The sequence below is a fragment of the Bombina bombina genome, chromosome 2 (assembly GCF_027579735.1).
Source record: "Bombina bombina isolate aBomBom1 chromosome 2, aBomBom1.pri, whole genome shotgun sequence".
NCBI lineage: Eukaryota > Metazoa > Chordata > Amphibia > Anura > Bombinatoridae > Bombina > Bombina bombina.
Window position 1 is genome coordinate 651,272,679 of NC_069500.1, and position 27,035 is coordinate 651,299,713.

The following is a 27,035-nucleotide window of genomic DNA, read 5'->3' on the forward strand; positions in this document are numbered from 1 at the left end:
CTACAATATAACTAATAGTTATATTGTAGCTAGTTTAGGATTTTTTTTTTATTTTACAGGCAAGTTTGTATTTATTTTAACTAGGTAGAATAGTTATTAAATGGTTAACTATTTAATAGCTACCTAGCTAAAATAAATACAAAGTTACCTGTAAAATAAAACCTAACCTAAGCTACAATTACACCTAACACTACACTATAATTAAATTATTTCCCTAAATTAAATACAATTAAATAAAATTATCTAAAGTACAAAAATCCCCCACTAAATTACAGAAAATAATAAACGAGTTACAAGATTTTTAAACTAATTACACCTAATCTAATCGCCCTAGCAAAATAAAAAAGCCCCCCCAAAATAAAAAAAACCCTACCCTACACTAAATTACAAATAGCCCTTAAAAGGTAATCCACTCTCTTACCTGTAAAAAAAAAAAAAAATACAAATCCCCCCCAACATTAAAACCCACACAAACAACCCTACTCTAAAACCCACCCAATACCCCCTTAAAAAAAAACTAACACTAACCCCTTGAAGATCACCTTACCAGGAGAAGTCTTCATCCAAGCCGGGTGAAGTGTTCCTCTAGACGGGCAGAAGTCTTCATCCAGACGGCATCTTCTGAAGATTCCTTTAAATTATGTCATCCAAGACAGCCAATAGGATTGAAGTTCAATCCTGTTGGCTGTACCAATCAGCCAATAGGATTGAAGTTCAATCCTATTGGCTGTACCAATCAGCCAATAGGATTGAAGTTCAATCCTATTGGCTGTACCAATCAGCCAATAGGATTGAAGTTCAATCCTATTGGCTGTACCAATCAGCCAATAGGATTTTTTTCTACCTTAATTCCGATTGGCTGATAGAATTCTATCAGCCAATCGGAATTGAAGGGACGCCATCTTGGATGAGGTCATTTAAAGGCACCTTCATTCAGTCTTAGCCGTCGGATTAAGAGGATACTCCGCATCGGATGTCTTGAAGACGTCTCCCGGCTTCGTTGAGGACTTCGGCCCGGTTGGATGAAGACTTCTCCCGGTAAGGTGATCTTCAAGGGGTTAGTGTTAGGTTTTTAAAAGGGGTATTGGGTGGGTTTTAGACTAGGGTTAGTTGTGTGGGTGGTGGGTTTTAATGTTGGGGGGGGGGGGGGATTTGTAATTTTTTTTTTACAGGTAAAAGAGCTGATTACTTTGGGGCAATGCCCTGCAAAAGGCCCTTTTAAGGGCTATTTGTAATTAAGTGTAGGGTAGGGCTTTTTTATTTGGGGGGGGTTATATTTTGTTAGGGGGATTAGATTAGGTTAATTAGTTTAAAAAAATCTTTTAATTTTATTATTTTCTGTAATTTAGTGTGTTTTTTTTTGTACTATAGATAATTTTATTTAATTGTATTTAATTATATTGTAGTGTTAGGTGTAATTGTAACTTAGGTTAGGTTTTATTTTACAGGTAACTTTGTATTTATTTTAGCTAGGTAGTTATTAAATAGTCAATAACTATTTAGTAACTATTCTACCTAGTTAAAATAAATACAAACTTGCCTGTAAAATAAAACCTAAGATAGATACAATGTAACTATTAGTTATATTGTAGCTATGTTAGGGTTTATTTTATAGGTAAGTATTTAGTTTTAAATAGGAATTATTTAGCTAATGATAGGAATATTTATTTAGATTTATTTTAATTCTATTTAAGTTAGGGGGTGTTAGGGTTAGACTTAGATTTAGGGGTTAATAACTTGAATATAGTAGCGGCGATGTTGGGGGCGGCAGATTAGGGGTTAATAAATGTAGTTAGGTGTCGGCGATGTTAGGGACGGCAGATTAGGGATTAATAATATGTAACTGTTTGCGAGGCGGGAGTGCGGCGGTTTAGGGGTTATTACATTTATTATAGAGGCGGCAATGTCCGGTTCGGCAGATTAGGGGTTAAAAATTTTATTTTAGTGTTTGCGATGCGGGAGGGTTAATAGGTAGTTTATGGGTGTTAGTGTACTTTTTAGCACTTAAATTAAGAGTTTTATGCTACGGCGTTGTAGTGTAACACTCTTAACTACTGACTTTAAAATGCGGTACCAGTCTTGACAGGAGAGGGTCTACCGCTCACTTTTTGGCAGACTCGTAATACCGGCACTATGCAAGTCCCATTGAATAATGAGGATACACAATTTACGTAAGTGGATTTTCGGTATTTCCAAGTCTGGCCAAAAAAGTGAGCGGTACACCTATATCTGCAAGACTAGTAATACCAGCGGGCGTTATAAAGCAGCGTTAGGACCTCTTAACGCTGCTTTTTAAACCTAACGCACAACTCGGAATCTAGCTGCATGATTGCAAAGCCTTTCCCTTGGCTTGAAATTGTCGAATTTGTATTTAAAAGTAAAATTTCACTCAGAACAAATAATCCACCCAGTACACTAAAAATACAAGAGAGAACCACATTCAACAATATCATCCAGGAGGCCACAGTAAATAAGAAATAGGAACTTGTGTGAAGCAGTATCAAGTGCTTGTAGTGCATTCTAGGATCCTGTCTCCCAGTTAGATTGTTACTTTGCTAGCACTTCCTGGTCCTTGCCACTGATATATTCCCAAAATAGACTTACAAAAAAGGTTCAGTTTATAACACTTGATTATTTAGAAAACAAAACCATTCAAGCAACACATTTCAGTAATTAAATTCTGTTTATATACAGCGTTTTCCTCTGATACCATTAAGCCGGAGGAAAAGAACATCAAATCTGGGATGTTTGCATGTGAAACTTTCTTTCAAAAGCAATCTTATTCCTTGGTGTTCTTACAATTTTTTTTTGCTCTCCAGTTTGTTTTAATTTGGTGGAGCTCCAGCCTGTCGTACCAAATAGGAGCCAATTCAGTGGTATCATTCAAGGAAATACAGTTGCCACACCGTTAAAATCTACCCTTCCTCAAAAAAGAACAATACAGACTACACCAATAAAGGTAGACTTTTTCATATAGAAAGTTTGTCTTCACAATGGAATCTGTGAGGCCTAAGGTTTTGTTTTGTTTTTTTGAAGATTACAAGTCGAAAGAGAACTACTGGATTAGACACAGGTGCAAAGGTTCCTCATGACACAAGACAACGCTATGTAAACTCTTTTGTTGAGGAATTCCTGAAGGATTGTACAACTGTTCAGGAAGCATTTGAAAAGGTAATGTCCGTTTTTATTGTGAAGATGGACTTTGTGTCTTTAAGTATTGTCTATAGTTTGCATGTTGAACAATTGCCCTTCATATTGTATTAACTGTATTTTTGTTTCATACAGGTGGTGCGATTCCACAACCTATTAAATGTGGTATACATTCCTACGAGGAAGGGGGAAAAGTTTCCCAAACCTCAAAAGTGTAAAAAAAAACACACCTCACTCATACCATAGTTTTTAACTTTGCCTCTGTTGGAGATGGTTGAAGCATGATGTGCTTGATTTTTTTCAGAGAAAGGTGCTTCTGAGCATATTGAAGCCTGGTTCCCCTCAGAGTAAAGTTCTTGTGAGATGGAGGTATTGGAATACTGCCTTGTGATACGATGGTTTCACTTCATGAGAAATCCATCATGGGCTCTGTAAATTCGGTTGCAGGGATTAATCTTCTGCCTCCCTTTACATATCAATGTTCTACTCCTATTCCATTTACCTCTGCTGATATGTTTCATTACTGGTTTGGCTGTCTGCTACGTGATGATGATAGTGGACCTAGTGCCTATGGGTAAGTATGCTTTATTTCTCCTGTTAAGTGTGGTCAGTCCACGGGTCATCATTACTTCTGGGATATTAACTCCTCCCCAACAGGAAGTGCAAGAGGATTCACCCAGCAGAGCTGCTATATAGCTCCTCCCCTCTACGTCACCTCCAGTCATTCTCTTGCACCCAACGAATAGATAGGATGTGTGAGAGGACTGTGGTGATTATACTTAGTTTTATACCTTCAATCAAAAGTTTATTTTATAATAGCACCGGAGTGTGTTATTCCTTCTCTGGTAGAATTTGAAGAAGAATCTACCTGAGTTTTTTTCTATGATTTTAGCCGGAGTAGTTAAGATCATATTGCTTTTTCTCGGCCATCTGAGGAGAGGTAAACTTCAGATCAGGGGACAGTGGGCAGATTAATCTGCAAGAGGTATGTAGCAGCTTATTATTTTCTGACAATGGAATTGATGAGAAAATTCTGCCATACCGATATAATGTAACCTCAGCCTTAAATGCAGTAGCAGCAACTGGTATCAGGCTGTCATGTATGTATATTTTACACTTCAGTATTCTGGGGAATGACTTCACTGGAATTATACTGTATGCATAAGACTTTAGCCTAATTTGCAGGGACTAGCAACAGGCTTTTTAATAACACTTAATTTATTTATGTTAAACGTTTTTTGCTGGCATGTAAAATCGTTTAATTTTCTGAGGTACTGGGTGAAAAAATGTTTTGGGCACTATTTTTTCCACTTGGCAGTCGTTTTTATTTAATTTATGACAGTTTACTGATCTCTCTCACTGTTGTGTATGAGGGGGAGGGGCCTTTTTTGGCGCTTTTGCTATGCATCAAAAAATTCAGTCAGAAGTTTGTCTTCCCTGCATGATCCGGTTCATCTCTACAGAACTCAGGGGTCTTCAAAACTTGTTTTGAGGGAGGTAATCACTCACAGCAGAGCTGTGAGATTGTAGTTGACTGTGATAAAAAACGTTTATTTCTCTTGTTAAGTGTATCCAGTCCACGGATCATCCATTACTTATGGAATATATTCTCCTTCCCAACAGGAAGCTGCAAGAGTCCACCCACAGCAAAGCTGCTATATAGCTCCTCCCCTAACTGCCATATTCAGTCATTCTCTTGCAAGCCTCAACATAGATAGGAGGTCGTGAGAGTCTGTGATGCTTTCTACTTAGTTTATTCTTCAATCAAAAGTTTGTTATTTTTAAATGGCACCGGAGTGTGCTGTTTATCTCAGGCAGTATTTGGAAGAAGAATTTGCCTGCGTTTTTCTATGATCTTAGCAGACGTAACTAAGATCCATTTGCTGTTCTCACACATTCGAGGAGTGAGGTACTTCAGAGGGGGAATGGCGTGCAGGTTTTCCTGCAGATAAGGTATGTGCAGTAAAATATTTTTCTAGGAATGGAATTGACTAAGAAAATACTGCTGATACCGAAGTAATGTAAGTAAAGCCTTAAATGCAGCGATAGCGACTGGTATCAGGCTTATTAATAGCGATACATACTCTTGTAAAAATGTGTTTTAAAACGTTTGCTGGCATGTTTAATCATTTTTTAACATATGTTTGGTGATAAAACCTATTGGGGCCTAAGTTTTTTCCACATGGCTGGCTTAAATTTTGCATAGAAACAGTTAACTGAAGCTTCCCACTGTTGGCTGTGGCAGTTTGTTGTGTCTGTTTTTAAAAACGTCTGTCATTTTTTTTATCTGTTTTTTGCATTAAGGGGTTAATAATCCATTTGCAAGTGGGTGCAATGCTCTGTTACCTTATTACATGTACTGTAAAAATTTCGTTTGTTTTACTGCCTTTTTTTCACTGTTTTTCAAATTTTGACAAAATTTGTTTCTCTTAAAGGCACAGTAACGTTTTATATATTTGCTTGTTAACTTGATTTAAAGTGTTTTCCAAGCTTACTAGTCTCATTATTAGTCTGTTCTAACATGTCTGACATAGAGGAAGCTCTGTGTTCATTATGTTTTAAAGACATGGTAGAACCCCATCTTAGAATGTGTACCAGATGTACTGATTTCATGTTAAACAATAAAGATCATTTTTTGTCTTTAAAAACATTATCACCAGAGGATTCTGTCGTGGGGGTAGTTATGCCGACTAACTCTCCCCACGTGTCAGACCTTTTGACTCCCGCTTTAGGGACTCACGCTCAAATGGCGCCAAGTACATCAAGGGCACCCATAGCGTTTCTTTTACCAGGGGATTCTGTCGAGGGGAAAGTTATGCCGACTAACTCTCCCCACGTGTCAGACCCTTCGACTCCCGCTTCAGGGACTCACGCTCAAATGGCGCCAAGTACATCAAGGGCGCCCATAGCGTTTATTTTACAAGACATGGCAAAGGTGGTGAATAATATTCTGGCAGCAGTATTAGTCAGACTACCTGAAATTAAAGGAAAGCAGTTAGCTCTGGGGGTAGATACAGAGCATACAGACGCTTTAAGAACCATGTATGATACTACCTCACAATATGCTTAGTCTGTGGGTGATTTTTTTTTTTGACTCAGGGAAGATGATTTAACCTGATTCTGATATTTCTACATTTAAAATTTATGCTCGAGAACCTCCACTTGTTGCTCAGGGAGGCTTTGGCTGCTCTGAATGAATGTGTACAATCGCAGGGCCAGAGAAATTGTGTAGACTGGATAAATAATATGCAGTGCCGGTGTGTACTGATGTTTTTCCAATACCTAAAGAGGTTTACTAAAATTTTTTTAATAAGGAATGGGATAGACCAGGTGTGCCGTTCTCTTCCCCTCCTATTTTTTAGAAGAATGTTTTCTAATAGTTACCACCACACGGGACTTCTGGCAGACAGTTCCTAAGGTGGAGAGAAGAGTTTCTACTCTAGCTAAGCGTACCACTACCTCTGACGAGGACAGTTGTGCTTTTTAGATCCAATGGATAAAAAATGTTTATTCAACAGGGTTTTATCCTGCAGCCCCTTGCATACATTGCTTCTGTCACTGCTGCTGCGGCGTTCTGGGTTGAGTCTCTTGATGAGGCTTTACAGTTAAGCGACTCCATTGGATGAATATATTTGACAAGCTTATGCTAGCCAATTCCTTTTTCTGATGCCTTGTTCATTTGACTAGACTAACGGCTAAGAATTCTGTTTTTTACTATACTGGCGCGCAGAGCGCTATGGCTTATGTCATGGTCAGCTGTCGTGACTTTAATAAATAAGCTACTTAACTTCCCTTCAAGGGGCAGACCCTATTCGGGCCTGGTTTGAAGGAGATTATTGCTTATATCACTGGAGGAAAAGGTCATGCCCTTCCTCAGGATAGGTCTAAATCAAGGGCAAAAAAAAAAAAGTCAAATTTTCGTACCTTTTAAAAACTTCAGGGCAGGTGTGGCATCCTCTTCCTCTAAGGCAAAACAAGAGGGAATTTTTGCTGAGTCCAAGGCGGTCTGGAGACAATCGGACCTGGAACAAAGATAAGCAGGCCAAGGAGCCTGCTGCTGCCTCTAAGGCAGCATGAAGGAACGGACCCCTATCCGGTAACGGATCCTATAGGGGGCAGACTTTCATTCTTTGCCCAGGATCCCTAGGCATTGGAATTTATATCCCAGAGATATCTTCTGGATTTCAAAGATTCCCCCCCCAAAAAAGGGGAGATTTCGCCTTTCACAATTATCTGCAAACCAGATAAAGAAGGAGGCATTCTTACATTGTGTACGAGATCCATCCAGTTCTAAGAGAGGAACAGGGACAGAGTTTTTACTCAAATCTGTTTGTGGTTCCCAAGGAGAGGGAACCTTCAGACCTATTTTGGATCTAAAGATCTTAAACAAATTCCTCAGAATTCCGTCATTTAAGATGGAAACTATTCGTACCATCTTAACTATGATCCAGGAGAGTCAATAGAGGACTACAATGGATTTGAAGGATGCTTATCCTCACATTGTGATGCATAAAGATCACCATCGTTTTTCAGGTTTGCCTTTCTAGACAGGCATTACCAGTTTGTAGCTCTTTCCTTTGGGATATCTACAGCCCCAAGAATCTTTATGGAGGTTCTGGGGTCGCTTTGGCGGTCCTTAGACCGCGGGGCATAGAAGTGGCCCCTTATTTAGACGACATCCTGATACAGGCGTCAAACATCCAAATTGCCCAGTCTCATACGGACGTAGTACTGGCATTTCTGAGATCACATGGGTGGAAAGTGAACAAGGAAAGAGTTCTCTATCCCCAATCTCAAGGGTTTCCCTCCTAGGGACTCTGATAGATTCTGTAGAAATGAAAATTTACCTGACGGAGTCCAGGTTGTCAAAGTTTCTAAATTTCTGCCGTGTTTTTTTTTTCATCCCATCCGCGCCCTTCGGTGGCTCAGTACATGAATGAAATCGGCTTAATGGTAGCGGCAAGGGACATAGTACCGTTTGCACGTCTACATTTCAGACCGCTGCAACTATGCATGCTCAGTCAGAGGAACGGGGATTACACAGATTTGTCCCCCTGTTAAACCTGGACCAAGAGACCAGAGATTCTCTTCTCTGGTGACTATGTCGGGTCCATCTGTCCAAGGGTATGACCTTCCGCAGGTCAGATGGGACAATTGTTACAATAGATGCCAGCCTTTTAGGTTGGGATGCAGTCTGGAACTCCCTGAAGGCTCAGGGATAGTGGACTTAGGAGGAGACCCTCCTTCTAATAAATATTCTGGAACTGGGAGTGATATTCCATGCTCTTCAGACTTGGCCTCAGTTAGCAACTCTGAGGTACATCATACTCAGTCGGACAATATACACGACTGTGGCTTACATCAGCCATCAAGGGGGAACAGAAGTTCCCTAGCGATGTTAGAAGTCTTACAATAATTCACTGGACAGAGACTCACTCTTGTCTATCAGCTATCCATATCCCAGGTGTTGAGAACTGGGAGGTGGATTTTCTAAGTCGTCAGACTTTTCTTCCGGGGGAGTGGGATTTCCTCCGGAGGTCAAGACCAAGCAGGAGAGGGCTTTGGTGTTTTTGACAGCGCCTGCGTAGCCACGCAGGACCTGGTATGCAGATCTGGTGGACATTTCATCCTTTCCATCACGGTCTCTGCTTCTGAGACAGGTCCCTCTAACTCAGGGTCCTTTCAACCATCTAAATAGAATCAATCTGAGATGGACTGCCTGGAGACTGAACGCTTGATGTTATCAAAGCATGGCTTCTCCGAGTCAGTCATTGATACCTTATTACAGACATGAAAGCCTGTCTCTAGGAAAATTGAACATAGATATGGTGTAAATATCTGATTGTTATGAATCCAAGGGTTACTCATGGAGTAAAGTCTGGATTCCCAGGATATTATATTTTCTCCAAGATGTTTTTGAGAAAAGGGTTGTCAGCTAATTCCTTAAAAGGGGACAGATTTTTACTCTGTCTATTTTTTTGCACAAGCGTCTGGCAAGTATTCTAGACGTTCAGGCATTTGGTCAGGCTTTGGTTAGATCCAAGCCTGTGTTTAAAACTGTTGCTCCGCCATGGAGCTTAAACCTGATTCTTAAGGTTCTTCAAGAAGTTCCGTTTGAACCTTTTTTGTTCCATAGATATCAATCTTTATCTTGGAAAGTTCCTTTTGGGTAGCTAATTCCTCGACTCGTAGAGTCTCCAAGTTATCTGTGTTACAATGTGATTCTCCTTATCTGGTCCTTCGTACGGATAAGGTAGTCCTGCGTACCAACCTGGGTTTTTTCCTAAGGTGGTATCTAACAAGTACATCACTCAAGAGATAGTTGTTCCATGCTTGTATCCTAATCCTTCCTCAAAGAAGGAACGTCTATTACACAATATTGAACGTGGTTTGTGCTTTAAAGTTTTACTTACAAGCTACTACAGTTTTCATCAAACGTTCACCTTGTTTGTTGTCTATTCTGGACAGAGGAGAGGTCAAAAGACTTCAGCAGCCTCTCTGTCTTTTTGGTTAAAAAGCATAATTCATTTAGCTTATGAGACTGCTGGACAGCAGCCTCCTGAAGGGATTACAGCTCATTCTACTAGAGCTGTGGTTTTCACTTGGGCCTTTTTTAAATGTGGCTTCTGTTGAACAGATTTACAAGACGGAGTCTTGGTCTGCGCTTCATACTTTTCAAATTTAACAAATTTGATACCTTGCTTCTTCGGAGGCTATTTTTGGGAGAAAGGGTTTTTTACAGGCAGTGGTAACTTCCGTTTAAGTACCTGCCTTGTCCCTCCCATCATCCGTGTACTTTAGCTTTGGTATTGGTATTCCATAAGTAATGGATGATCCGTGGACTGGATACACTTAACAAGAGAAAACATAATTTATGCTTACCTGATAAATTTATTTCTCTTGTAGTGTATCCAGTCCACGGCCCGCCCTGTCACTTTAAGGCAGGTAATTTTTTCATTTGAACTACAGTCACCACTGCACCCTATGGTTTTTCCTTTCTCTGCATGTTTTCGGTCGAATGACTGAATATGGCAGTTAGGGGAGGAGCTATATAGCAGCTTTGCTGTGGGTGGACTCTTGCAGCTTCCTGTTGGGAAGGAGAATATATTCCATAAGTAATGGATGATCCGTGGACTGGATACACTACAAGAGAAATAAATTTATCAGGTAAGCATAAATTATGTTTTCTGTATTTTTTTTTTCTGCTATCAGGGTTAATTATCCTTTGCTAATGGGAGCAATCCTTTGCTAAAAGTGTGTTTTTTACAAAGATTTGATGCTATAACTTTTCAGTTTATCAATTTTCAACTGTCATAACTTTTTCTGTGCTTCTTATAGGCACAGTACGTTTTGCATATTATAGTAAATTACTTGAAAAGTATTTCCAAGTTGCTAGTTTATTTGCTAGTGTGTTAAACATGTCTGATTCAGAGGAAGATATCTGTGCTATATGTGCTAAAGCCAAAGTGGAGCCCAATAGAAATTTATGTACTAACTGCATTGATGCTACTTTAAATAAAAGTCAATCTGTACAAATTGAACATATTTCACCAAACAACGAGGGGAGAGTTATGCCGACTAACTCTCCTCACGTGTCAGTACCTGCATCTCCCGCTCGGGAGGTGCGTGATATTGTAGCGCCGAGTACATCTGGGCGGCCATTACAAATCACATTACAGGATATGGCTACTGTTATGACTGAAGTTTTGGCTAAATTACCAGAACTAAGAGGTAAGCGTGATCACTCTGGGGTGAGAACAGAGTGCGCTGATAATATTAGGGCCATGTCAGATACTGCGTCACAATTTGCAGAACATGAGGACGGAGAGCTTCATTCTGCGGGTGACGGTTCTGATCCAAACAGACTGGATTCAGATATTTCAAATTTTAAATTTAAGCTGGAAAACCTCCGTGTATTACTAGGGGAGGTGTTAGCGGCTCTGAATGATTGTAACACAGTTGCAATACCAGAGAAATTGTGTAGGTTGGATAAATATTTTGCGGTACCGTCGAGTACTGACTTTTTTCCTATACCTAAGAGACTTACTGAAATTGTTACTAAGGAGTGGGATAGACCCGGTGTGCCGTTCTCACCCCCTCCAATATTTAGAAAGATGTTTCCAATAGACGCCACCACACGGGACTTATGGCAAACGGTCCCTAAGGTGAAGGGAGCAGTTTCTACTTTAGCTAAGCGTACCACTATCCCGGTGGAGGATAGCTGTGCCTTTTCAGATCCAATGGATAAAAAGTTAGAGGGTTACCTTAAGAAAATGTTTGTTCAACAAGGTTTTATATTGCAACCTCTTGCATGCATTGCGCCTGTCACGGCTGCAGCAGCATTTTGGTTTGAGTCTCTGGAAGAGACACTTGAATCAGCTCCTTAGATGAGATTACACACAAGCTTAAAGCTCTTAAGTTAGCTAACTCATTTATTTCGGATGCCGTAGTACATTTAACTAAACTTACGGCTAAGAATTCCGGATTCGCCATTCAGGCGCGCAGAGCACTGTGGCTAAAATCCTGGTCAGCTGATGTTACTTCTAAATCTAAATTGCTTAATATTCCTTTCAAAGGGCAGACCTTATTCGGGCCCGGGTTGAAAGAAATTATCGCTGACATTACAGGGGGTAAAGGCCATGCCCTGCCTCAAGACAGAGCCAAACCTAAGGCTAGACAGTCTAATTTTCGTTCCTTTCGTAATTTCAAAGCAGGAGCAGCATCAACTTCCTCTGCACCAAAACAGGAAGGAGCTGTTGCTCGCTACAGACAAGGCTGGAGACCTAACCAGTCCTGGAACAAGGGCAAGCAGGCCAGGAAACCTGCTGCTGCCCCTAAGACAGCATGAATCGAGGGCCCCCGATCCGGGAACGGATCTAGTGGGGGGCAGACTTTCTCTCTTCGCCCAGGCTTGGGCAAGAGATGTCCAGGATCCCTGGGCGTTAGAGATCATATCTCAGGGATACCTTCTGGACTTCAAATCCTCTCCCCCAAGAGGGAGATTTCATCTGTCAAGGTTGTCAACAAACCAAATAAAGAAAGAGGCGTTTCTACGCTGCGTACAAGATCTTTTATTAATGGGAGTGATCCATCCGGTTCCGCGGTCGGAACAAGGACAAGGGTTTTACTCAAATCTGTTTGTGGTTCCCAAAAAAGAGGGAACTTTCAGGCCAATCTTGGATTTAAAGATCCTAAACAAATTCCTAAGAGTTCCATCGTTCAAAATGGAAACTATTCGGACAATTTTACCCATGATCCAAAAGGGTCAGTACATGACCACAGTGGATTTAAAGGATGCTTACCTTCACATACCGATTCACAAAGATCATTACCGGTATCTAAGATTTGCCTTTCTAGACAGGCATTACCAGTTTGTAGCTCTTCCATTCGGATTGGCTACGGCTCCAAGAATCTTCACAAAGGTTCTGGGTGCTCTTCTGGCGGTACTAAGACCGCGAGGAATTTCGGTAGCTCCGTACCTAGACGACATTCTGATACAAGCTTCAAGCTTTCAAACTGCCAAGTCTCATACAGAGTTAGTACTGGCATTTCTAAGGTCACATGGATGGAAGGTGAACGAAAAGAAGAGTTCTCTCTTTCCACTCACAAGAGTTCCCTTCTTGGGGACTCTTATAGATTCTGTAGAAATGAAGATTTACCTGACAGAAGACAGGTTAACAAAGCTTCAAAATGCATGCCGTGTCCTTCATTCCATTCAACACCCGTCAGTAGCTCAATGCATGGAGGTGATCGGCTTAATGGTAGCGGCAATGGACATAGTACCCTTTGCACGCCTACATCTCAGACCGCTGCAATTGTGCATGCTAAGTCAGTGGAATGGGGATTACTCAGACTTGTCCCCTACTCTGAATCTGGATCAAGAGACCAGAAATTCTCTTCTATGGTGGCTTTCTCGGCCACATCTGTCCAGGGGGATGCCATTCAGCAGGCCGGACTGGACAATTGTAACAACAGACGCCAGCCTACTAGGTTGGGGCGCTGTCTGGAATTCTCTGAAGGCTCAGGGACTATGGAATCAGGAGGAGAGTCTCCTACCAATAAACATTCTGGAATTGAGAGCAGTTCTCAATGCCCTTCTGGCTTGGCCCCAGTTAACAACTCGGGGGTTCATCAGGTTTCAGTCGGACAACATCACGACTGTAGCTTACATCAACCATCAGGGAGGGACAAGAAGCTCCCTAGCAATGATGGAAGTATCAAAGATAATTCGCTGGGCAGAGTCTCACTCTTGCCACCTGTCAGCAATCCACATCCCGGGAGTGGAGAACTGGGAGGCGGATTTCTTAAGTCGTCAGACTTTTCATCCGGGGGAGTGGGAACTTCATCCGGAGGTCTTTGCCCAAATACTTCGACGTTGGGGCAAACCAGAGATAGATCTCATGGCGTCTCGACAGAATGCCAAGCTTCCTCGTTACGGGTCCAGATCCAGGGATCCGGGAGCGGTTCTGATAGATGCTTTGACAGCACCTTGGACCTTCGGGATGGCTTATGTGTTTCCACCCTTCCCGATGCTTCCTCGATTGATTGCCAGAATCAAACAGGAGAGAGCATCAGTGATTCTAATAGCGTCTGCATGGCCACGCAGGACTTGATATGCAGATCTAGTGGACATGTCATCCTGTCCACCTTGGTCTCTACCTCTGAAACAGGACCTTCTGATCCAGGGTCCCTTCAAACATCAAAATCTAATTTCTCTGAAGCTGACTGCTTGGAAATTGAACGCTTGATTTTATCAAAACGTGGTTTTTCTGAGTCAGTTATTGATACCTTAATACAGGCTAGGAAGCCTGTTACCAGAAAGATTTATCATAAGATATGGCGCAAATACTTATATTGGTGCGAATCCAAGAGTTACTCATGGAGTAAGGTTAGGATTCCGAGGATATTGTCTTTTCTACAAGAAGGTTTAGAAAAGGGTTTATCCGCTAGTTCCTTAAAGGGACAGATTTCAGCTCTGTCCATTCTTTTACACAAACGTCTGTCAGAAGTTCCGGACGTTCAAGCTTTTTGTCAGGCTTTAGCTAGGATCAAGCCTGTGTTTAAAACTGTTGCTCCACCATGGAGTTTGAACTTAGTTCTTAATGTTTTACAGGGTGTTCCGTTTGAACCCCTTCATTCCATTGATATCAAGCTGTTATCTTGGAAAGTTCTATTTTTAATGGCGATTTCCTCGGCTCGAAGAGTCTCTGAGTTATCCGCTTTACATTGTGATTCTCCTTATCTGATTTTTCATTCAGACAAGGTAGTTCTGCGTACTAAACCTGGGTTCCTACCTAAGGTGGTCACTAACAGGAATATCAATCAAGAGATTGTGGTTCCATCTTTGTGTCCTAATCCTTCTTCGAAGAAGGAACGTCTGCTACACAATCTAGATGTAGTCCGTGCCCTGAAATTTTATCTACAGGCAACTAAGGATTTTCGACAAACGTCTTCCCTGTTTGTCGTTTATTCTGGTCAGAGGAGAGGTCAAAAAGCTTCGGCTACCTCTCTCTTTTTGGCTTTGTAGCATAATTCGGTTAGCCTATGAGACTGCTGGACAGCAGCCTCCTGAAAGAATTACAGCACATTCTACTAGAGCTGTGGCTTCCACTTGGGCCTTTAAGAATGAGGCTTCTGTTGAACAGATTTGCAAGGCTGCAACTTGGTCTTCTCTTCATACTTTTTCCAAATTTTACAAATTTGACACTTTTGCTTCTTCGGAGGCTGTTTTTGGGAGAAAGGTTCTTCAGGCAGTGGTTCCTTCCGTATAAAGAGCCTGCCTGTCCCTCCCGTCATCTGTGTACTTTAGCTTTGGTATTGGTATCCCAGAAGTAATGATGACCCGTGGACTGACCACACTTAACAGGAGAAAACAAAATTTATGCTTACCTGATAAATTCCTTTCTCCTGTAGTGTGGTCAGTCCACGGCCCGCCCTGTTTTTTATGGCAGGTAAAAAAAATTTTTTTTGAATTATACTCCAGTCACCACTACACCCTTTGGCTTCTCCTTTCTCGTTGGTCCTTGGTCGAATGACTGGAGGTGACGTAGAGGGGAGGAGCTATATAGCAGCTCTGCTGGGTGAATCCTCTTGCACTTCCTGTTGGGGAGGAGTTAATATCCCAGAAGTAATGATGACCCGTGGACTGACCACACTACAGGAGTAAGGAATTTATCAGGTAAGCATAAATTTTGTTTTCTTTCATATAGGTGGTGAGAGTCAGAATATTATTTCTCAGGGATATTCGAATTGGTTTCAGAATAAAACATCCTATGGGAAGATTTTCTCTTAACCATATTCAGTCGTCCAATAAAAAGTCCAATTTTTTCTGAGATGTGTGGAAATAGGAGTGTCCCCAGGCGCCAACCTGACCGGAGGCTAAGGTGGAAGGATGGATTACGTGGGTATGCAAAGATAATTAAATTTAATATACCATCTGGTTACAAATATAAAAAATTAACAACCATTTTCATGGATCCATGTACAAATAAATAAAAAGCAAACGTTTACAATAAAAGGCAAATAAAAACAAATTCTGCAGGTTCAAAATATTAATGTTAGCAGCAAAGTGGATAAAGAGGTACCAGTGAGCACAAGCAACTTGAAAAATGTCCGTGACTGAAAAATGTCCGTGAGTTAAAAAAATCCTTGTGGCTGGGACCCGTGGTCCAAGAGAAGTGTTAGTAATATTCAATTTCAAAAAAGTGATGTGAAGTGTTTATATCTAAAATAAATGTGAGTCCAAAATGAATAGAGTCCAAATGTCTATAATCTGAACGTGGTAGAAGGATGAAAAATAAAAATATAAAAATACTAGAAAGCTGGGTGAAAAAATGAGCAAAAAAAGTGTGACAAATGTGCAAAAGAGCAAACAAAAATGGGATAGGTCCTAGGTGCTGACACACATACGACTAGTGAGCCAGATGGGGGTATACCTAAGGGAAAAAAGATAAAACAAATGTGTAGAATAATCACAATGTAGTAGCATAAATGAAATCAGGCTTACCAGTACAAGTCTATGCGTTTCGTCCCTTGCTAGGCCTTTATCAAGACTTTTTTACCTTAGGTATACCCCCATCTGGCTCACTAGTCGTATGTGTCAGCACCTAGGACCTATCCCATTTTTGTTTGCTCTTTTGTACATTTGTCACACTTTTTTTTTTCTCATTTTTTTGCTAATTTTTTCACCCAACTTTCTAGTATTTTTATATTTTTATTTTTCATCCTTCTACCACGTTCAGATTATAGACATTTGGACTCTATTCATTTTGGACTCACATTTATTTTGGATATAAACACTTCACATCACTTTTTTGAAATTGAATATTACTAAAACTTCTCTTGGACCACGGGTCCCAGCCACAAGGATTTTTTATTCACGGACATTTTCTCCAACATAGGTGTGTCCGGTCCACGGCGTCATCCTTACTTGTGGGATATTCTCTTCCCCAACAGGAAATGGCAAAGAGCCCAGCAAAGCTGGTCACATGATCCCTCCTAGGCTCCGCCTACCCCAGTCATTCTCTTTGCCGTTGTACAGGCAACATCTCCACGGAGATGGCTTAGAGTTTTTTAGTGTTTAACTGTAGTTTTTATTATTCAATCAAGAGTTTGTTATTTTAAAATAGTGCTGGTATGTACTATTTACTCAGAAACAGAAAAGAGATGAAGATTTCTGTTTGTATGAGGAAAATGATTTTAGCACCGTAACTAAAATCCATGGCTGTTCCACACAGGACTGTTGAGAGCAATTAACTTCAGTTGGGGGAACAGTGTGCAGTCTCTTGCTGCTTGAGGTATGACACATTCTAACAAGACGATGTAATGCTGGAAGCTGTCATTTTTCCCTATGGGATCCGGTAAGCCATGTTTATTACGATGGTAAATAAGGGCTTCACAAGGGCTTATTAAGATTGTAGACTTTTCTGGGCTAAATCGATTCAGTTTTAAAACATATTTAGCCTTGAGGAATCATTTTATCTGGGTATATTGATATTATAATATCGGCAGGCACTGTATTAGACACCTTATTTCTCTGGGGCTTTCCCAAAGCATAAGCAGAGCCTCATTTTCGCGCCGGTGTGGCGCACTTGTTTTTGAGAGGCATGGCATGCAGTCGCATGTGAGAGGAGCTCTGATACTTAGAAAAGGCTTTCTGAAGGCGTCATTTGGTATCGTATTCCCCTTTGGGTTTGGTTGGGTCTCAGCAAAGCAGATACCAGGGACTGTAAAGGGGTTAAAGTGTTAAAACTGCTCCGGTTCCGTTATTCTAAGGGTTAAAGCTTCCAAATTTGGTGTGCAATACTTTTAAGGCTTTAAGACACTGTGATGAAAATTTGGTGAATTTTGTACAATTCCTTCATGTTTTTTCGCAATTGCAGTAATAAAGTGTGTTCAGTTTAAAATTTAAAGTGACAGTAACGGTTTTATTTTAAAACGTTTTTTGTACTTTATTATCAAGTTTATGCCTGTTTAACATGTCTGAACTACCAGATAGACTGTGTTCTGAATGTGGGGAAGCCAGAATTCCTGTTCATTTAAATAAATGTGATTTATGTGATAATGACAATGATGCCCAAGATGATTCCTCAAGTGAGGGGAGTAAGCATGGTACTGCATCATTCCCTCCTTCGTCTACACGAGTCTTGCCCACTCAGGAGGCCCCTAGTACATCTAGCGCGCCAATACTCCTTACTATGCAACAATTAACGGCTGTAATGGATAATTCTGTCAAAAACATTTTAGCCAAAATGAACCCTTGTCAGCGTAAGCGTGGCTGCTCTGTTTTAGGTACTGAAGAGCATGACGACGCTGATATTAATATCTCTGAAGGGCCCCTAACCCAATCTGAGGGGGCCAGGGAGGTTTTGTCTGAGGGAGAAATTACTGATTCAGGGAACATTTCTCAACAGGCTGAACCTGATGTAATTGCATTTAAATTTAAGTTGGAACATCTCCGCATTCTGCTTAAGGAGGTATTATCCACTCTGGATGATTGTGAAAAGTTGGTCATCCCAGAGAAACTATGTAAAATGGACAAGTTCCTAGAGGTGCCGGAGCTCCCAGAAGTTTTTCCTATACCCAAGCGGGTGGCGGACATTGTTAATAAAGAATGGGAAAGGCCCGGTATTCCTTTCGTCCCTCCCCCCATTTTTAAAAAATTGTTTCCTATGGTCGACCCCAGAAAGGACTTATGGCAGACAGTCCCCAAGGTCGAGGGAGCGGTTTCTACTTTAAACAAACGCACCACTATACCCATAGAGGATAGTTGTGCTTTCAAAGATCCTATGGATAAAAAATTAGAAGGTTTGCTTAAAAAGATGTTTGTTCAGCAGGGTTACCTTCTACAACCAATTTCATGCATTGTCCCTGTCACTACAGCCGCATGTTTCTGGTTTGATGAGCTGATAAAGGCGCTCGATAGTGATTCTCCTCCTTATGAGGAGATTATGGACAGAATCAATGCTCTCAAATTGGCTAATTCTTTCACCCTAGACGCCACTTTGCAATTGGCTAGGTTAGCGGCTAAGAATTCTGGGTTTGCTATTGTGGCGCGCAGAGCGCTTTGGTTGAAATCTTGGTCGGCTGATGCGTCTTCCAAGAACAAGCTACTAAACATTCCTTTCAAGGGGAAAACGCTGTTTGGCCCCGACTTGAAAGAGATTATCTCGGATATCACTGGGGGTAAGGGCCACGCCCTTCCTCAGGATCGGCCTTTCAAGGCGAAAAATAGACCTAATTTTCGTCCCTTTCGTAAAAACGGACCAGCCCAAAGTGCTACGTCCTCTAAGCAAGAGGGTAATACTTCTCAAGCCAAGCCAGCTTGGAGACCAATGCAAGGCTGGAACAAGGGAAAGCAGGCCAAGAAGCCTGCCACTGCTACCAAGACAGCATGAAATATTGGCCCCCGATCCGGGACCGGATCTGGTGGGGGGCAGACTCTCTCTCTTCGCTCAGGCTTGGGCAAGAGATGTTCTGGATCCTTGGGCGCTAGAAATAGTCTCCCAGGGTTATCTTCTGGAATTCAAGGGACTTCCCCCAAGGGGGAGGTTCCACAGGTCTCAGTTGTCTTCAGACCACATAAAAAGACAGGCGTTCTTACATTGTGTAGAAGACCTGTTAAAAATGGGAGTGATTCATCCTGTTCCACTAAGAGAACAAGGGATGGGGTTCTACTCCAATCTGTTCATAGTTCCCAAAAAAGAGGGAACGTTCAGACCAATCTTAGATCTCAAGATCTTAAACAAGTTTCTCAAGGTTCCATCTTTCAAGATGGAAACCATTCGAACTATTCTTCCTTCCATCCAGGAGGGTCAATTCATGACCACGGTGGATTTAAAGGATGCGTATCTACATATTCCTATCCACAAGGAACATCATCGGTTCCTAAGGTTTGCATTCCTGGACAAACATTACCAGTTCGTGGCGCTTCCTTTCGGATTAGCCACTGCTCCAAGGATTTTCACAAAGGTACTAGGGTCCCTTCTAGCGGTGCTAAGACCAAGGGGCATTGCAGTAGTACCTTACCTGGACGACATTCTGATTCAAGCGTCGTCCCTTCCTCAAGCAAAGGCTCACACGGACATTGTCCTGGCCTTTCTCAGATCTCACGGCTGGAAAGTGAACGTGGAAAAGAGTTCTCTATCCCCGTCAACAAGGGTTCCCTTCTTGGGAACAATTATAGACTCCTTAGAAATGAGGATCTTTCTAACAGAGGCCAGAAAAACAAAACTTCTAGACTCTTGTCGGATACTTCATTCCGTTCCTCTTCCTTCCATAGCTCAGTGCATGGAAGTGATCGGGTTGATGGTAGCGGCGATGGACATAGTTCCTTTTGCGCGCATTCATCTAAGACCATTACAACTGTGCATGCTCAGTCAGTGGAATGGGGACTATACAGACTTGTCTCCGAAGATACAAGTAAATCAGAGGACCAGAGACTCACTCCGTTGGTGGCTGTCCCTGGACAATCTGTCTCAAGGGATGACGTTCCGCAGACCAGAGTGGGTCATTGTCACGACCGACGCCAGTCTGATGGGCTGGGGCGCGGTCTGGGGATCCCTGAAAGCTCAGGGTCTTTGGTCTCGGGAAGAATCTCTTCTACCGATAAATATTCTGGAACTGAGAGCGATATTCAATGCTCTCAAGGCCTGGCCTCGGCTAGCGAGGACCAAGTTCATACGGTTTCAATCAGACAACATGACATCTGTTGCGTACATCAACCATCAGGGGGGAACAAGGAGTTCCCTAGCGATGGAAGAAGTGACCAAAATCATTCTATGGGCGGAGTCTCACTCCTGCCACCTGTCTGCTATCCACATCCCAGGAGTGGAAAATTGGGAAGCGGATTTTCTGAGTCGTCAGACATTGCATCCGGGGGAGTGGGAACTCCATCCGGAAATCTTTGCCCAAGTCACTCACCTGTGGGGCATTCCAGACATGGATCTGATGGCCTCTCGTCAGAACTTCAAAGTTCCTTGCTACGGGGCCAGATCCAGGGATCCCAAGGCGGCTCTAGTGGATGCACTAGTAGCACCTTGGACCTTCAAACTAGCTTATGTGTTCCCGCCATTTCCTCTCATCCCCAGGCTGGTAGCCAGGATCAATCAGGAGAGGGCGTCGGTGATCTTGATAGCTCCTGCGTGGCCACGCAGGACTTGGTATGCAGATCTGGTGAATATGTCATCGGCTCCACCTTGGAAGCTACCTTTGAGACGAGACCTTCTTGTTCAGGGTCCGTTCGAACATCCGAATCTGGTTTCACTCCAGCTGACTGCTTGGAGATTGAACGCTTGATTTTATCGAAGCGAGGATTCTCAGATTCTGTTATCGATACTCTTGTTCAGGCCAGAAAGCCTGTAACTAGAAAGATTTACCACAAAATTTGGAAAAAATATATCTGTTGGTGTGAATCTAAAGGATTCCCTTGGGACAAGGTTAAGATTCCTAGGATTCTATCCTTCCTTCAAGAAGGATTGGAAAAAGGATTATCTGCAAGTTCCCTGAAGGGACAGATTTCTGCCTTGTCGGTATTACTTCACAAAAAGCTGGCAGCTGTGCCAGATGTTCAAGCCTTTGTTCAGGCTCTGGTTAGAATCAAGCCTGTTTACAAACCTTTGACTCCTCCTTGGAGTCTCAATTTAGTTCTTTCAGTTCTTCAGGGGGTTCCGTTTGAACCCTTACATTCCGTTGATATTAAGTTATTATCTTGGAAAGTTTTGTTTTTAGTTGCGATTTCTTCTGCTAGAAGAGTCTCAGAATTATCTGCTCTGCAGTGTTCTCCTCCTTATCTGGTGTTCCATGCAGATAAGGTGGTTTTACGTACTAAACCTGGTTTTCTTCCAAAAGTTGTTTCTAACAAAAACATTAACCAGGAGATTATCGTACCTTCTCTGTGTCCGAAACCAGTTTCAAAGAAGGAACGTTTGTTGCACAATTTGGATGTTGTTCGCGCTCTAAAATTCTATTTAGATGCTACAAGGGATTTTAGACAAACATCTTCCTTGTTTGTTGTGTATTCAGGTAAAAGGAGAGGTCAAAAAGCAACTTCTACCTCTCTCTCTTTTTGGATTAAAAGCATCATCAGATTGGCTTACGAGACTGCCGGACGGCAGCCTCCCGAAAGAATCACAGCTCATTCCACTAGGGCTGTGGCTTCCACATGGGCCTTCAAGAACGAGGCTTCTGTTGATCAGATATGTAGGGCAGCGACTTGGTCTTTACTGCACACTTTTACCAAATTTTACAAGTTTGATACTTTTGCTTCTTCTGAGGCGATTTTTGGGAGAAAGGTTTTGCAAGCCGTGGTGCCTTCCATTTAGGTGACCTGATTTGCTCCCTCCCTTCATCCGTGTCCTAAAGCTTTGGTATTGGTTCCCACAAGTAAGGATGACGCCGTGGACCGGACACACCTATGTTGGAGAAAACAGAATTTATGTTTACCTGATAAATTTCTTTCTCCAACGGTGTGTCCGGTCCACGGCCCGCCCTGGTTTTTTAATCAGGTCTGATAATTTATTTTCTTTAACTACAGTCACCACGGTACCATATGGTTTCTCCTATGCAAATATTCCTCCTTAACGTCGGTCGAATGACTGGGGTAGGCGGAGCCTAGGAGGGATCATGTGACCAGCTTTGCTGGGCTCTTTGCCATTTCCTGTTGGGGAAGAGAATATCCCACAAGTAAGGATGACGCCGTGGACCGGACACACCGTTGGAGAAAGAAATTTATCAGGTAAACATAAATTCTGTTTCTCCAACGGTGTGTCCGGTCCACGGCCCGCCCTGGTTTTTTAATCAGGTCTGATAATTTATTTTCTTTAACTACAGTCACCACGGTATCATATGATTTCTCCTATGCAAATATTCCTCCTTTACGTCGGTCGAATGACTGGGGAAGGCGGAGCCTAGGAGGGATCATGTGACCAGCTTTGCTGGGCTCTTTGCCATTTCCTGTTGGGGAAGAGAATATCCCACAAGTAAGGATGACGCCGTGGACCGGACACACCGTTGGAGAAAGTAATTTATCAGGTAAACATAAATTCTGTTTTTTCTTACCTTAAAATTGACTTTTTCCCCTGTGGGCTGTTAGGCTCGCGGGGGCTGAAAATGCTTCATTTTATTGCGTCATTTTTGGCGCAGACTTTTTTGGCGCAAGAAAATTCTTTGTCATTTCCGGCGTCATACTTGTCGCCGGAAGTTGTTCGTGTTTGCGTCATTTTTTTGACGTTTTGTGCCAAAAATGTCGGTGTCACCGGATGTGGCGTCATTCTTGGCGCCAAAAGCATTTAGGCGCCAATAATGTGGGTGTCTTTTTTGGCGCTAAAATATGTGGGCGTCATTGTCTCCACCTTTTTTTCACATTATTTAAGTCCCATTTTTCATTTGCTTCTGGTTGCTAGAGGCTTGTTCATTGGCTTTTTTTTTCCCATTCCTGAAACTGTCTTTTAAGGAATTTGATAGATTTTGCTTTATATGTTTTTTCTCTGACATATTGCAAGATGTCTCAGATTGACCCTGGATCAGAAGCTACTTCTGGAAAAACGCTGCCTGATGCTGGTTCTACCAAAGTTAAGTGTATTTGCTGTAAACTTGTGGTAACTGTTCCTGCGGCAGTAGTTTGTGATGAATGTCATGATAAGCTTGCTAATGCAGATAGTATTTCCATTAGTAATATTCCATTACCTGTTGCTGTTCCATCAACATCTAATACTCAGGATGTTCCTGTTAATATAAGAGATTTTGTTTCTAAATCTATTAGGAAGGCTATGTCTGTTATTCCTCCTTCCAGTAAACGTAAAAGGTCTTTTAAAACTTCACATTTTTCAGATAAATTTTTAAATGAACATCATCATTCTGATTTGTCTGAACCAGAAAAATCATCATCAGAAACAGAGGATTCTGTCTCAGATATGGACACTGATAAATCTTCATATTTATTTAAAATGGAATTTATTCGTTCTTTACTTAAAGAAGTTTTAATCGCATTAGAGATGGAGGAATCTAGTCCTCTTGATACTAAATCCACTAAGCGTTTAAATTCGGTTTTTAAACCTCCTACAGTTATTCCGTAAGTTTTTCCTGTCCTTGATGCTATTTCTGAAGTAATTTCTAGGGAATGGAATAATCTGGGTAATTCATTTACTCCTTCTAAAAGGTTTAAGAAATTGTATCCTGTGCCATCTGACAGATTAGAGTTTTGGGACAAAATCCCTAAAGTTTATGGGGCTATCTCTACTCTCGCTAAACGTACTACTATTCTTACGGCAGATAGTACTTCCTTTAAGGATCCTTTAGATAGGAAGATTGATTCCTTTCTAAGGAAAGCTTTTTTATGTTCAGGTAATCTTCTTAGGCCTGCTATTTCTTTGGCTGATGTTGCGGCAGCTTCCACTTTTTGGTTGGAGGCTTTGGCACAACAAGTGTCAGATCATAATACTCATAGCATTGTTAAACTTCTTCAACATGCTAATAACTTTATTTGTGATGCCATCTTTGATATCATTAGAGTTGATGTCAGGTATATGTCTTTAGCTATTTTAGCTAGAAGAGCTTTATGGCTTAAAACTTGGAATGCAGATATGTCTTCTAAGTCAACTTTGCTTTCCCTTTCTTTCCAAGGTAATAAATTGTTTTGGTTCCCAGTTGGATTCTATTATTTCAACTGTTACTGGGGGGAAAGGAACTTTTTTACCTCAGGATAAAAAATCTAAAGGTAAATATAGGGCTGCTAATCATTTTCGTTCCTTTTGTCAGAATAAGGAACAGAAGCCTGATCCTTCCCCTAAAGGAATGGTTTCTGTTTGGAAACCATCTCCTGTCTGGAATAAATCCAAGCCTTTCAGAAAGCCAAAGCCAGCTCCCAAGTCCACATGAAGGTGCGGCCCTCATTCCAGCACAGCTGGTAGGGGGCAGATTACGATTTTTCAAAGAAATTTGGATCAATTCGATTCACAGTCTTTGGATTCAGAACATTGTTTCACAAGGGTACAGAATAGGTTTCAAGGTAAGGCCTCCTGCAAGAAGATTTTTTCTTTCTCGCATTCCAATAAACCCAGTGAAGGCTCAAGCATTTCTGAAATGTGTTTCAGATCTAGAGTTAGCTGGAGTAATTGTGCCAGTTCCAGTTCTGGAACAGGGTCTGGGGTTTTACTCAAATCTATTCATTGTACCAAAGAAGGAGAATTCCTTCAGACCAGTTCTTGATTTAAAAATATTGAATCGTTATGTAAGGATACCAACATTCAAAATGGTAACTATAAGGACTATTCTGCCTTTTGTTCAGCAAGGGCATTATATATCCACAATAGATTTACAGGATGCATATCTGCATATTCCGATTCATCCAGATCACTTTCAGTTTCTGAGATTCTCTTTTCTAGACAAGCATTACCAGTTTGTGGCTCTGCCGTTCGGCCTAGCAACAGCTCCAAGGATTTTTTCAAAAGTTCTCGGTGCCCTTCTATCTGTAATCAGAGAACAGGGTATTGTGGTATTTCCTTATTTGGACGATATCTTGGTACTTGCTCAGTCTTCACATTTAGCAGAATTTCATACGAATCGACTTGTGTCATTTCTTCAAGAACATGGTTGGAGGATCAATTTACCAAAAAGTTAATTGATTCCTCAGACAAGGGTAACCTTTTTAGGTTTCCATGAGGCCCACCCTTTTTTGTGGTGGTTATGATTTTTTTTGTATAAAGCACAATTATTCAAATTCCTTATTTTTTATGCTTTCGCACTTTTTTCTTATCACCCCACTTCTTGGCTATTCGTTAAACTGATTTGTGGATGTGGTGAGGGGTGTATTTATAGGCATTTTGAGGTTTGGGAAACTTTGCCCCTCCTGGTAGGAATGAATATCCCATACGTCACTAGCTCATGGACTCTTGCTAATATGAAAGAAATGAATTTATCAGGTAAGTTCTTACATAAATTATGTTTTTTTATTCAGACATTTTTCAGTCACGGACATTTTTCAAGTTGCTTGTGCTCACTGGTACCTCTTTATCCACATTATATCCACTTTGCTGCTAACATTAATATTTTGAACCTGCAGAATTTGTTTTTATTTGCCTTTTATTGTAAACGTTTGCTTTTTATTTATTTGTACATGGATCCATGAAAACTGTTTTTAATTTTTTATATTTTTAACCAGATGGTATATTAAATTTAATTATCTTTGCATACCCACGTAATCCATCCTTCCACCTTAGCCTCCGGTCAGGTTGGCGCCTGGGGACACTCCTATTTCCTTATCTTATCCTTTGGTGATAGCTAGGGATCACCTCCCCTAGGCCTATAGGTGTATATTGGCGCTGAAGTAGGTACTCATTTTCCATATTTTCTGAAATGTGTTTCAGACCTGGAACTCATGGGAGCGATTGTACCAGTTTCATTACAGGAACAAGGCATGGGTTTTTATTACAATCTTTTCATTGTACCGAAAAAGGAAGATTCTTTCAGATTCATTTTGGATCTTAAAACACTAAACTTTCAAGATGCAAATTAGGACTATTCTGCCCTTTGTTCAGAAAGGTCACTTTATATCCACAATAAACATACTGGATGCATACTTTCACATCCCAATCCACCCAGAACATTATCGATTTCTGAAATTCTCTATTATCAGTTTGTGGCTCTCCCATTTGGCCTAGCTACAGCTCCAAGAATACTTTCAAAGGTTCTCAGTGCCCTTTTATCTGTAATCAGAGTGCAGGTTATTGCGGTGTTTCCTTATTTGGACGATATCTTGGTACTAGCTCAAACTTTACATTTTGCAGAATCTCAAACGAAATGACTGTCGTTCCTTCGAAGACATGTTTAGAGGATCAATTTACCAAAAAGTTTCTTGACTCCTCAGACAAAGGTCACTTTTTTAGGTTTCCAGCTAGGTTCAGTATCCATGACTCTTTACCTGACAGAAAAGACAAGTGAAATTGGTTTCAGTTTGTTTAAACCTTCAGTTTCTATCATTACCTTCAGTGGCTATGTGTATGGAAGTACTAGGCCTCATAGTTGTAGCATTGGACACAATCCCTTTTGCTAGTTAATGGTGCAGGGACTACACTCAAATATCACAACTGATATTCTTAGATCCCAAATGCACAACTTTCTCTGACTTGGTGGATAAACCACCACTCTGTTCTTCAGGGGACTTTCTTTGCTTGTCCTACTTGGTCTGTGATTGCCACAGATGCAAGTCTTACAGGTTGGAGAGCTGTCTTGGGGTCTCTGAAGGCACGAGGAGTTTGGAATCCTTGGGAGGCGAGGTTACCAATCAATATCTTGGAACTCAATGCTCTTTTCAGGGCACTTCAGGCTTGGCCTCTATTGAAGAAAAAAACCTTATCTGTTTTCAGACAGCATCGCAATAGTGGCATATG

At 41.3% G+C, this 27,035-nt stretch overlaps 1 protein-coding gene across 1 annotated transcript in view; it reads left to right on the top strand.

Moving 5' to 3' along the window:
- The window catches only part of LOC128647210 (RNA exonuclease 1 homolog), a 681,669-nt gene that overhangs the window by 152,824 nt on the left and 501,810 nt on the right, over nucleotides 1-27,035 (top strand). Inside the window, exons 8-9 of the mRNA XM_053699994.1 lie at nucleotides 2,820-2,959; nucleotides 3,037-3,171. Coding sequence (XP_053555969.1) covers nucleotides 2,820-2,959; nucleotides 3,037-3,171 — 275 coding nt within the window. The remainder of the gene's footprint in view (nucleotides 1-2,819; nucleotides 2,960-3,036; nucleotides 3,172-27,035) is intronic.